General features: G+C 46.0%; 1 protein-coding gene across 2 annotated transcripts in view; it reads left to right on the top strand.

The window, feature by feature from the left end:
- The window catches only part of TTC7A (tetratricopeptide repeat domain 7A), a 182,558-nt gene extending 172,189 nt beyond the window's left edge, over positions 1 to 10,369 (top strand). For both annotated transcript variants that reach the window (XM_074144216.1, XM_074144215.1), the window contains one exon: positions 5,131 to 10,369. In XM_074144216.1, the coding sequence (XP_074000317.1) occupies positions 5,131 to 5,352 (222 nt within the window). In that variant the 3' untranslated portion in view covers positions 5,353 to 10,369. The remainder of the gene's footprint in view (positions 1 to 5,130) is intronic.
- The last annotated feature ends 2,344 nt before the right edge of the window (positions 10,370 to 12,713 follow it).

The following is a 12,713-nucleotide window of genomic DNA, read 5'->3' as shown; positions in this document are numbered from 1 at the left end:
AACCACTAGTGACATGTCCATATTACAGATTAGAGTAGACAGTAAGGATACCCCATTTACCTTGAAATTAATTGAATAATGCACTAGCAGAAGCCTAACAGCAAAGTCTGCAAAGTCTAATTTATACTGGAAACTTCTTAGGATATTTAGACAATAAAGGGCAAAAATGCTTTGCTCAATTGAGAAAAACATCAGAGACAACCTCGCTTTGGAATTTTAGTCTCAGGCAAAGAAAGAGAGAACTTGCATTTAAAGTAATTATTAAAATCAATTTGTAAGAGATAGAGTCTAGTCCAGATTCTCCAGGAATGAGATGACCACACAAAGAAAACAAAAAGCAATCTTCCAGGAATGAAATAAAACATTTTTCTGGACATCTCTTTGCAACGCAAGCCCCAAAGGAAAGAACAAGTAAATCTGTGCCACCTTAGTGGAAGGAGACAAGGATGCCAAGACTCAGGATAACTCCCTGCGGCTCATCAGGTGTTTGAACTAAACATTAGCAAAGGAAGTTTTGACTTTCATTACTAAAAATAAACTCCAGATTGTACATGAGGCTTATTTTGTAGTCTTCCATAATGTCTTTTCTGGGAATTTTATGAGCTAACAACCTTTAAGGAGGTTTTGTCAAACCCCAAGGAAATAAAGGCACAGATCAGAAATTTCACAGCCTTCTGAAGTGGGACTTCAAGTGGGGTTTATGCTCACTTTCTTTATTAGTGGAAATTGAAAACAAGTCACTTTTTTGCTCATCTAACTTAAACTGAAATATGGCTCTCCTATTCTAAAGCAAAAATAGCCTCACTGAAGTATCAGTTACTAAGTATCACATCACTGAAGGCAAGGGAGTCCAACCCAGTGTCACTATAGAAGTGGCTTAGGTTTTGTTTTGCATGCGCGCAAGGTCAAAATACCGTTGAAAAAGCTTCCCATACGCACCCCCGTTCCCTGAAATTAAAAGCAATAAATTCAGGAGTCCAGCCACCAGCACATGGCACCCTAAATCAGCAAACTAAATTCGCTATCTGCCCTCTGCCTTCATGCACCACCAGCCTGTACCAGCTTCGCTGTGCCACAGCCCTTCGCCTCAAATGAATTTCTTCCAACGCCGTCTTTTACAGTCTGGCTTGAAAGCGCAACCTTCACTACTCTGCCTCTGTTTTACAAGATCCAAAGTATGTCTTCAGACCTAGAGAAGAAAATTAAATTAATCTGCACGAGTTACCCTCAGACCTCCTTGAGTGAGCGAGTTAGCATCCAAGCGCTATACAGCTATAGTAACGCAAGCAGCACATGAAATACCTGCGTGTGGCTAGCACAGGCCTGGGGAGAGCCCTAGCGACACGCTGCCCACAGGAGCAAAATGATTCCCACACACCTTAGGGATTGGGTTGGGTGTTTTTTACTGTTTATAATATGCTGGAGTTTGAAAGAAGCCTGTTCTCATTGCTCCTTGGGGCCTTACTGGATACCAACACCATTGGCAGAGACGACCATACTTAGAGGTACTCACTGTCTTTGGGAGGAAAATAACCGGGCAAAACCAGAAGTGCCAGTGCTAGCCAGGAGGTGGCAGAGAAGTGAGGCCACCTTGTACACCAGCTTCTGCCTTAATTTGAGAAAACAACAAGTACAAACCAAGAAAAAGCAACAAAACGCAGCCCCACCTTCCATCTTCAGGGATAAGAGGATGAAACCCTTAATCACATTCCTGCTTGTATTTATACTAATTGCTCATCTTCCTGAGATCTGACTTTATGAAATTATGCATGCACACCAAGCAGATGAGTTTCCATAGAAACTCAGGAACTGAACTTTCATTAGAAAAATATTTTTTTTTTTTTTTAAATCTTCCAGATAAAAATGCAAATTGCCTGTCAGTGGGTGGCTTTCTGAATTTTTTATTTTTTTTTCTTTTGCACTGTAGGCAGATTCCAGCTGGACCTACATAGCAACAACATGCAGGCATTGCTTATAGCAAGCCAGACTCCATGGGGAAATAAGAAATTCAGTAGCGAGGAGAAGCTCTCAAGTGCAAATACCTCAGGGAAACAAAAAACTGAAGTGCTCAGTGCTGCGTCTTTGTGAGGCTGGGGGACTGTGCAGCCTCCAGCTCTCACAAAATGCTTGTGGTTTGCAAGGAGCAGGGCGAGGAGGGGGAGAGAGAGGAAACCCAAAGCAAGAAACTCTCCTGCACACAAAATTAATGATGTTCAACCTGTCCTTTAAACATCCAGCAGCATATTTCTGCCGGTTCAGTTAAGCCTCGCTGGAAAGGCTGACGCCATCTGTCGCGGCTCGCTCTGGGTGAAGGAGTAGGTCTCAGCGCTGGGGTTTGGGAACATTTGCAGAGCCTGGGTTGGAGAGAGGGCTGGCCGCACCCCAACCTCTGCTTGGGCTGAGGCCGGAGTCACAGCATCTTTTGCCCACACCGCATGGAAATCCAGGTGCATGGGCAAGAAGGGGACACAGGACTGTTCCTGCTCAGAACAAGAGGAACGCAGGACGGTGGGCATGGCTGGGAAAAGCCATGGACCTGGGCGGCTTCTGGCACTGAGTCGCACATGTAAGCAAGGAGAGAGGGGAATCATTACTCTGTGTTTCCTCCATGCATTTCCTCCTGTGTTTCACCCCAAAAACATAGCAGTTTTCAACTCGTGCAGTATACTGCAGCATCAACAGGAGGCTTTCCCCTGGCTTTGGGGAGCCTGAGATCACCCTTTCTGAGGGTTCACAGATGTTCTTTCAGATAAACTGGCATGCTTGATAGCACTGAATACTGACGAACAAATGCTTACGTGTGCTGCACTTACTGGTGGGCTACGCTTTGGCATCTCCCCCAGGTGAACACAGTACCTGGGGTTTGTGTCCAGCCTCCTTCCAGCACTGCAAAACAGCTGCAGGGACCATTAGATGCAAAGCTCTGTCCTCCTCAACCACAGGCAAAATGAAATGCAGCAGCTCGGCGCTGGGGAGCCATAGCGGAGAAGCCATGCCAGCCTCTGGTGCTTGCCCAACAAGGGTGCCAGGGCAGAGGGGGAGCTGTGCTGCACGAGCGGTTTACGATGAGGTGGATTTCACTGCAGCATTGTTGAGAGGCGCGAGATGTCAGCCGGGGAGGGAATTCCCCTCCTCGTTGGAGAGGGATGACAGGCAGCAGCTGCACAGGCTCGCTTGCCCCTGTGCCTCTGGCAGCGTCGAGAGGCTTGGTGTCAGGGTGAGGACAGCGGTGGGTCCCCGGCCACCAGAGAGCACAGTCGGCTCTGCTCGGTCAGAGCAACCGGAAGAGCTTTCAGGAAGAGTGGTTTTGTGGTTGAGGACAGACTTGAGCTGAGATAGCTCCCATCTATTCTTGGCTCAGCAGCAGATTTGCTATGGCCCCACTACTTGCCCTTTCTATGCCTCATTATCCTTGTCAAGCGGGTGACTCAAATTATAATTGCACAAATTCCTTCCAGTCTGTCATTGTGTGTCTCTGGTCAACTCTGGGCAGCAACCTCTAGAGGAACTATCCTCTCCCATCAGGGTACCTCTGTGCCACCTGTGCCTGCTCACAAGGGGATGGCAAGATTAGGCCCTGATGCCTCATCATTTTCCAACAGAGAGAGAAACCTGAAGAAAGAACATCCCCACTGCATCTTTAGATGATCATATTTGATTCTGAGTTGATTATTCAGGTCAAGGTTGTGGGCAAGAAAGGGGCTGTGAAACTTTTCACAGTACCGCCTGTACTGGATTAAATGGGTGTTTCTTAATTTTTCTCTCAGGCAAAGTAATGTGTTTCTGTATGTATTAGTACTATCACTGGCTATAGGGTCTTAGTCTGCATCTAATGGCACTTTGGGGGAAAACAAACAAAAACAAGGCAAAGGCAAGATCTTCAGCACTTCCAAAAATATCACCATTCTTTCGTCAGAAATTTCCTTGCGTTCTGGTTGCAAGAGATTTCAGGTTGCTTATATATTTGCCTCTAAAGGCAAAGACTGTTAAAGACCTGTTAAAGGTGAAGCCAATGCTTTTCTTCATATATGTGACTGCATCCACATACTACGTAGTCCTAGGAAAAGCATGAAGACAGACAGTCATCTCACTGTCCAACATTTCCACAAGTGAGTGCAGGCAGAGGCCATGCGGAGCTTGGCAGGCAACATGAAAGTGTCGGCTGCTTCTTCCACAGGCTGGAAAATGGCTGGATGAAACTGGTGGGAGGTTCATCCTGGTGTGTGCACCTTCAGGAGGAAGCAGCAAAATGCCACTAATGCATTGTGGCCTGCAAAGCCCACGTGACCATCTGGGCTTGGTGTGGTTGACTGCTGTGTAATTAAAAGGGAGCCTGGCTCATTAGATGCTTTGTGGGTTCAGACGCATCCATGCGAGCCCTATAGGAAAACATGTTCTTCCTACCACTTCTTTCATCCTCCCCCTCCTGTTCCTTCCAGATGGTTACACCCACTTGTGTCTTTTCTTACCCTAAGGACAGCTTTTTAAACAAGGTTCCTCCATCCTTCTCCTCCCTCGTGCTGCTTTAGGATCTACGTTGGAGGGCAGGAGGACAGAGGGCCCATACTGTTACATATGGCCTGCCCCTAGAAGGCTGAAAGGGGGCTGCGTCCCTCTAGTCCCATTTGTTAAGAAAATTTTTTTTGTATGGTCAGGATGTAGGAGCTGAGAGACTTTACCTCAGCCTCAGCTGGATGTTCCAGATGTGTAAGAGTTAATTTAGATGCTCAGTGTAATTGAACCTTTGTATATTTTCCTGGGGATTAAAAGCCAGTGTACCCTTTTCAAGGAGAGAAGGATGCTTAAAGGGCCTGTGGCTTTTCCTCTGTATAGCACCAGTGTACCCTCTCCCAGTAACATGCAGCAGGAGCACTTGCAGAGCTGGTTCAGTCTCTGCTTAAAAAAGATATTTTCACAATTGTTTTTTTAAATTACACATGACAATCAAAAAAAGCAGAGCTTAACAGCTGATTGCTTTTCTTCTCCAGAAACAGGTGGAGAGATCCCCCCCCCCCCCAGGACTGCTGCGCCGGCACTCATACCTCTGCCCGGCTTGCTGGGAGCTCGGGCGCTCCATTTCTTCCTCTGTCCTGTGCCGTTCTTAACAGCTCCTCACTTGTTTGTTGACAGGGTCTGGTGCTGAACAGACTTGGGCGGAGGGACCTGGCCCAGAAAGTCCTCAGAGACGCCATCCGGATCCAGACCACCAGTCACAGGGCCTGGAACAGCCTTGGAGAGGTTTTGCAAGCTCAGGGGAAAAACGAAGCAGCCATCGAATGCTTCCTCACCGCTCTGGACCTGGAATCCAGCAGTCCTGTCATCCCATTCACTGTCATACCCAGGGAGCTCTGAAGCTTTGCCCTGCAGCTAAGCTCCTTCATTCCGCGGACAGACACCAAAACCAAATAAATAAACAAAGAAAAAGCCCAACAGAAAAGTGCCATTGTAACCTGGAACTGGGCAAAATAATTCCAGGATGGGGCTCAGGCCTGCATGCTTAGCTGAGACAAGCCTAACTATAGAAGAATTTGCAACAGGCAGAAATACAGAATGCCTTTTTCTTCACAGGTGCCTGGCTAACCTCCTGTTCAAGTTAGGCTTGAGTTAAGCAAGTTAAGCAAGGCTCATTTCTAAGTGTTGGCTCAAGGTGACTATCTGTAGAATAGGTCATGCTGGAGTACAGCTGTTCTAAGCACTTGCACCTTTCAATTTTCATTAAAGATAAAACCCCCAAGTCCTGAATTAAAGCCTGGACCTGCTCTAAACAGGAGTAAATGCACCAATTCACTTGACCAAGTGGTGCTTAAGCATGTTGCTGCCTCCACGCAGATCTGACAGAATAAGAATGACAATTAAACAATATAGACATGCAGTATATGCCGTTTACAAAATTATTTCAGCTATTTTGATAATCCTTTTTCCTGCCTTGCTTTTATATACTGCATATGCTCACTGTGTTTAGTGTGGCGCTTGCCTAGACCAATTTAAATTAAAAATACTTTTTTTTAAAAAGCTGCTATTGCAGTATGATTCAGAAAAGCAGAAAGACCAAAGACCAAAGAAGTTCACACTTGAACTAGTATTAAAAACATGTATGTACCTCCAATTACATATTTATTGAAAGGGCTTACATGAATTAACTAATTACAAAGTCAGAGCTTCATTTTTATTAATCACCTATTGCATCACTTTTAGTGAGGAATGTAGTGATTACCAGTATATAGTGACTGAACTTTGTTCTCGACTGCATTACCATTCCTGGCACAAAACATTTTCATATCCATCTTTTCATGGTACAAAAGATGGCAGCAGTCTTTTAAGGGAAAGTGCGCTGAAGGCAGTATGTGTATATATGAATTACTTCTGTCTTAAAACCAAATCTTTGGATTGTCTGTAGAAATTTCGCATTAGAAGCACAGAGTCGAGACTTCAGCGGAGCAGGATCATTTTGCATATCGTATCAGATGTAAGAGTGATCTCTTCAGAGCCATCTGAAGAGCTCCTAATCCGCCGCCTCCCCGGGGCTGGCAGAGCCGGCGCGGGGGCCGCAGCTGGTGTAGCGCATGCTAAGCTGCTCCTTAGCTGTGCTTGACCTCCCCAGGGCCACAGCAGCTGGGCAGAGCTGTACCCTGCTGCCACACACCACACCAGAGCCAGCCCCGGCCAGACCAGCCTCAAGATGAAGACGATGCAGAAATGAGCTGCGGGCACTTTTCTACACAAAAAGGTTGGGGGCTCTGTGCCCATTTCTGTCCAAAGAAGATTTGTGACTATTTCATAAGTCGTTTTGCACTAAAACACACTTTGTACTATAATTCTGCCCAGTATTGTGATCCACAACTAGTTCATTCTGGAAATAATAATATCCTCAGGCAACAAATGAGTAGGGGTTATTTCTTATAGAGCCTGAAGCTCTGGCAGCAGACTTGAAGTCAGTGTTGTTTACAATTATTTGGAAATCTGCAGGTTAATGGAGAGATGGCCCCTCGTGCTGCTCCCAGACCGCACCATCGCAGAACTCCTGCCTCCCCTCGGAAGTACGCTGCCCTCGGGTTGCTCTCAGCACCCTGTTGCACTCCCAGGCCGATATATTTTATTTTGTTTTCCATTAAGTCTTTCTGATGCAATAGCACAGCTTATTCCTCTGTTCACCGAGGGATCTGGAGTGAAAGCAGCGCAGCCTGAAAGGTGCTCAGCCCATGAGGTCTCTGGCTTTTCAGTGTCACACAGGCACCAAACTGAGCTTTTTAGGCCAGAGGCAGGTTTCCAAGGAGACACTGTTACCCGGCCGCATTTCTCCTTTGCAATAGCACCAGCAGCAGAGGAAGGAGTAGGTGTTAAAGTACCAGAATTAAATGAGTTTCATGAAGACAAAAAGACGCAGCGGAGACCCATTTTGCTGTGAAGGATGCTATGAAGTTGGTTTGCTCTGCACTGCAGGTGGGAAAGGGGGAAGGGGAGGGGGAAGAGGTGTTGTTGTTGTTGACATAATATGTAAATTGTTACCCAGGTGTTTTAAACCCAGTTCCACAGTCAGATGCAATCTGACGATAGACTTAAGTAGAGATATATATAGAGAGAGATATTATATTCCAATATTTGTTCTGCTCCACAGTTCCCAGGGTGGGAGCGAGCCTTCTGTGTAAGGCACAAAAAAAGAGTCAGCGCGGTCCGACATCAACGCTTTCTTGTGCAACATATATCTGTAAAATGCTGCCATAGCAACCTCTATGTACCAGACAGCTATTTGAGTACCGGCTATGCATCCACCTCTGTGACCCAGGAACCCGCTTTAAGAGGTCTGTAGCGTAGCTGGCAGGAAGGTGCCTGTTTCCCAGCAGCAGCTGAGAAGCAAACACTCACAGATCCTTACAAGCTACATGCGTAGCTTGTAAACAGCCACCAGCCCATCACATTTGTTGCCATCGGGCAAGCTTCACCTCAGCGATAATGAGACTGGCCACAGCAGTTGTCTTCCTTGGAGAGGAAGTGCTTCCAGTGTATCAACCGGTCAGATGTTGCCAGGGTGGTCCCGTGTTTGTTGTGTGCATTAGGGAGTGTTACTGGCGTAAGCATTGCCGTCCTTAGAGCCTCGGCTTCATGGGTGGCAAGGAAGACGTTCACGAGTAAATGCCGTCAGCATCAGCAGGAATTACACGGGTAAGGTACCCTCCACCAGCACAGCCCACCACAGCCCCTGCATCAATTTGCATGGAAACTGGACTCGAGCCTGAGATTTGCTGCGTGCTTCCCAGAGGATGCGAAGGACCCGTTGGCTGGAGGGATGTCATATTGGCCTGAAATGCTCTGTACAGTGCAGGAAAGAGGTTGTTTCAGACTTGCAGACTTCTGAGGGTAAATCCTTCAGCTACATTTGTAAGTAGAGCTCACCAGAAGAGAAGCCTTCCCAAGCTTACCTGTTCTGTTCAATGCTGCCTCTGTTCTTCACCGTGGATTTTGGTCGTACTGCCAGGTGCAGAAAAACAAAGACAACTACATCAGACAAGCCTATATATTGCAGTATTTATATAGACAGCAATGTTGATAAGCCTAATAGACCTACTTCCCAGGGCTCAGTAATACTTCTTTGCATAGCAGGGAGCCTGGCGTGCATAACACTCAGGGTTTGAGACTAAGAACCTAAGATTTACATCCCATCCCTCATAGGATCATTACAGATGATCATAAGTAATGGAAGTTTGAGGAACAATAAGTGAAATACCAATTCCGCGAGGTTTAGCACGGACTTGAATCCAACAGACTAGTTTAGAAAGAGGAAGAGAAAAAAGGCATCCTACCTAAACAATCCAGGTATACCCAGGTCCCTCTCAGTCCCACACAAGGTTATTTTCCTTTATGTTGGCAGGGTACATACAAAAGAAAAATAATTGGCTCCTATTTTTCTGTTGCACAATAAAGGAGTAGTATTTGCTGCTGCCTTTGACCAACAAGAAGGTTTGTATATTGTAACAAAAATGACTCTGCCTCCAGGATAACAGAAGGAGAAGCCCAACAGGCCAGGGAACAACCCCCCCCTCCCTGCCTTACCCCATGTAAACTGTTATTAGCACCGCTGCAGTTGTTGGTATTTATAAGCATTTCCTCCAGCTGAGGATCTGCCCACCCGTATATTGTTCTGTACAGGGAGTACAGCAGAGCTGCCATATTCCAGCGCTGCACAAGTACCCCAGTCCGTTTCTATTGGTAACAGTTCATGCTACTGATTATCACAATGCTTCAGAAGTGCTAATTATCTTTTCTTCGTAATGACTAATAAATCCAAATGGAGAACAGTCCTGGAGGGTGTTTACTTTAAAATTCACTGGCTGGGTACCAAAGCAGGCACAGCACTGACTGCTGCAGTTTGAATTACAGTTATTTTATTCAAAAAATGTTCCATTTTCAGAGAGTCTTGGTGAAGGCAGAGTTTGGCTAGTTTATATTTCATTTTAGTGACAGCAGAGTGGGAAACAATGCTTTTTAGTGAAACGACATCACTGCCATGATCTTTTTTCAGCCAAACCAACAGAGGTTTGATCGTTGCAATTCAGCCTAGGAGAGGAAGGCTTCCCAGAGCAATCATGCTACAGCAATAATTGCCTCTGACGGAATTGTATTGCAGGCATATTTGACAATTATGCAACGAGCATGTGTAGCTGAGACGTCTCTCCCTCCCCCAGCATGTCACATACTTGGCTAAGGAGAGCTGCTTTCTGCCCAAAGGGACATTTGCAGTGCCTGCCTGGGTGCCCATCAGCACTGCCCTGGTGCCTGCTGTCACCTGCAAGGTGGCCGCTGCCACCAGCTGCACGGTCACGTTTGCCAGCACCCCCTCGCTCGTGCTGGTTTCACCAACCCTCTGGCTGTTCCCTAAGCCTGGCCCCAGGCGATGGTCTCCCCACTGCTAAGCAGTTGTTCAGTACTGCAGGGTATCAGTGCACGGTCAGATAAGGAATTATTTTCTGAGCAACAAGGAGCTGAAGGTAACCACTGACCCAGCAGCTGCTGAGATAGTTCCTCCATCTTTAACGAACCTTTAATGAACTGGCTCGCACCTTCAGCTCCAGCAAAACCTGGCAGGTTCCCGAGTACCTGGATGCTAAAAAGATCCAGCTCGTTTCCCCACAGAAACACATGCCAGTCCGTAGCAAGAACCACTGATAGGGATGCAACACTGCACCATTGCGGAGTATTGCCCGTGATGACACAAGTAAGAACTTCCCCGAGCCGGTCGGTGCACAGAGAGGTGCTCGTACGAGTGTTTCCTACCTGCCACATTAATGCAGTTGTCGGAATTCGTTTTCCATGTAACAACTTTTTTTTGTCATTGGAAGATGTTTTCAGCAGATGAATAAAATTGACCCTGTGGAAACAAAAAATGCTCCTCATATTTCCTGCCAATTTCAGGACTTTTAATGTATTCATGCCACAGATACTTCAAGCATTATGAAATGCCCATTTGTTATATTAACTGGAACCCAGTGTGCCTAGCAGGTTACCAGTTGCAAAGGGTATATTTTGGCCTACACCCTGTAGTTCATGGGAAAAAGGAGGGTGAGCATGCAAGCGGCGTGTTTTCAGAGAGGAACAGAGCCAGGAAAAAGGAGTAATGTAGCTTCAGATGTTTGGATTTATGGAGATTTAAGTGAGCATCATGCTTTTCTTGTGCTTCTTCCAGTAAAAATAAACAAAGGTAGTGTGAGAAACTCTAACATCGAGGTAATATGCAAATACTGTGTCATCAAGTTTAGGGACTCACCTTATTTTGGCCACAATGCCATTAATCATCTTTTTGCTACAAACAGTTACTCCTGGGGTTATTTGGAAATAAATGTCTCCATTCAAGAGCTTCCAGAGCATTCTTCGCATTTACACATTAATCTTTTGGGCAAGCTTCAAGAGGGCCTTCTTAAAAAGCCAGCCCTTTAGTTTCATACTCAGATGAGATTAAGGACAGGGTTTTTGAAGAGCATTTCTTCATTACTGTGGCTGCTTTGGCTTACGAGTGTATTCAGTATAACTCAAGCAGAACAAGGTTCCTCCGCGGCAATAACAGAATTAAGTCCTTCAGCTGTTAGTACAAAGTCTTCAAAACTGGAAATCGAAGTGAACAAAATACTATCTCTGACTTTTCCCCACAATACAGAAAGGAAGGAAAACGGTGGTGTGGGGTTTCTGGGCAGGGCTGAGGGACCAAGAAGGCTGCCGCGGCCCCTCCAAGTAGGAGCCAAACTGGGGCGTACAACCGAACCCCAGCAAAAATTGGAGAATTTCATTGTTCAGTTCCCTCGGAGGGAGACGACTCAGCTTTGCTTCCATCCTAACAATGGTACGTTGCCTGTTCTCTGCATCACACAGATGTTTAATATTCCCTTTCCATTTAAATGGGAGGAAAAGAAACCTTTTTGCCCCTCGTTGCTGGGAGGAGATCCGGATGGTTTGGGTACTCTGCATCCTTAATTCAGAATGACTTCTTCCCTTGCAGAGAACCAAATTATATTTCAGTGGTAATTTTGACATGATGCTCTTGAAAAGTCATTAAGAATAATTTAATAATTTTTAATATTTTAATATATATGTCATATTTTTAAATAATTGATTCATACCTCCACTTCTGTCTTTCTGCTGCAGAATAGGTAAAACCAGCTCATACATACGGTATATTCTTGCCCCATGGGAAGCCCAGATATTTAGCAGGCCCATAAAAAGCAAGGGAAGAGACGAGAAGCGTCGCTGCTGCCCAGACACTCACTTCTACGACAGTCCCTGGCTGTTAGGTGTTTGTGGAGTCACCAAAGCAGCAGCCTTGACTCCTTGACTTTGTCTGTGTTTAACCACATCCCTCAGGAGATGTCACATCCCAGGCAGACGTGCCTGAACCAGCCTTTGGAACAGGAAAAATATACACCTAACCTACTGGTCTTTAATACTGGTGTTAGAGAAAGTAGACCTAGCTATGACTGGCTTATTCTGTTGCCATTAGCAGCCACTATTGCACCTAACTGAGCCGTGGCTCAAACCAGCTTCCTCTGCTATGTCATCTCTGAAATGAAGAGCAACATCTCACAGCCAAACACATCCCCGCATGTTCCCCAACTAAAGGGCAGAAGATCCAAAGGTTTTCTCAGAGCCCCAAGTTAAGCAAGTGTTGTATTTTGAAAGAAAAACCCCTTACAGGTCATTCCCCTGAATCTGCAGATCTGATCCCATTTAAGAATGATGCAGCCGCTGTGATCATGTGGCTGATGGAGGAAGAGAAGCAGGTAGAGAGAACATCTGAATCCTATACAGCAAAAATGGCAAGCACTGGAACATGGCCTAAAAAAGCAGAAGAGCTGTGAAAAAATGTAGAATTGAAGACATTTTCCTTACTTGAAAAGCTCTCACTGAGGCAAACTCCAGTTTCACTGGCTTTTCTGACAGAAACACCCGAAAACCCCAGGCTGCGAGAGTAAGAGCAAATGTAGAGCAGCCCCCTGACTGCAAAGGCCTCTCTGAACCTTCTCTCTGCCTCTGCCCCACACCACAGCCAGGGACCCCCATCCAGCCTGAGAGCCCGGGACCCAGCCCCGGCCACAGCCTGCTTACGGGCTGGCCACCAGCCCTCTGCTCAGCTCTGGTTGCCTCTCAAAGGACACAGCATGGTGGTCCTCGAAGCAAAAGATTCATTACATTATGTATGACAAGTCAGACATCTTTTTTTTTTTTTTTTT

Source organism: Numenius arquata, chromosome 2, assembly GCF_964106895.1.
Source record: "Numenius arquata chromosome 2, bNumArq3.hap1.1, whole genome shotgun sequence".
NCBI classification, from domain to species: domain Eukaryota; kingdom Metazoa; phylum Chordata; class Aves; order Charadriiformes; family Scolopacidae; genus Numenius; species Numenius arquata.
The sequence above is the reverse complement of the archived record's forward strand: the minus strand, read 5'-3'. Positions and strand labels throughout refer to the sequence as shown.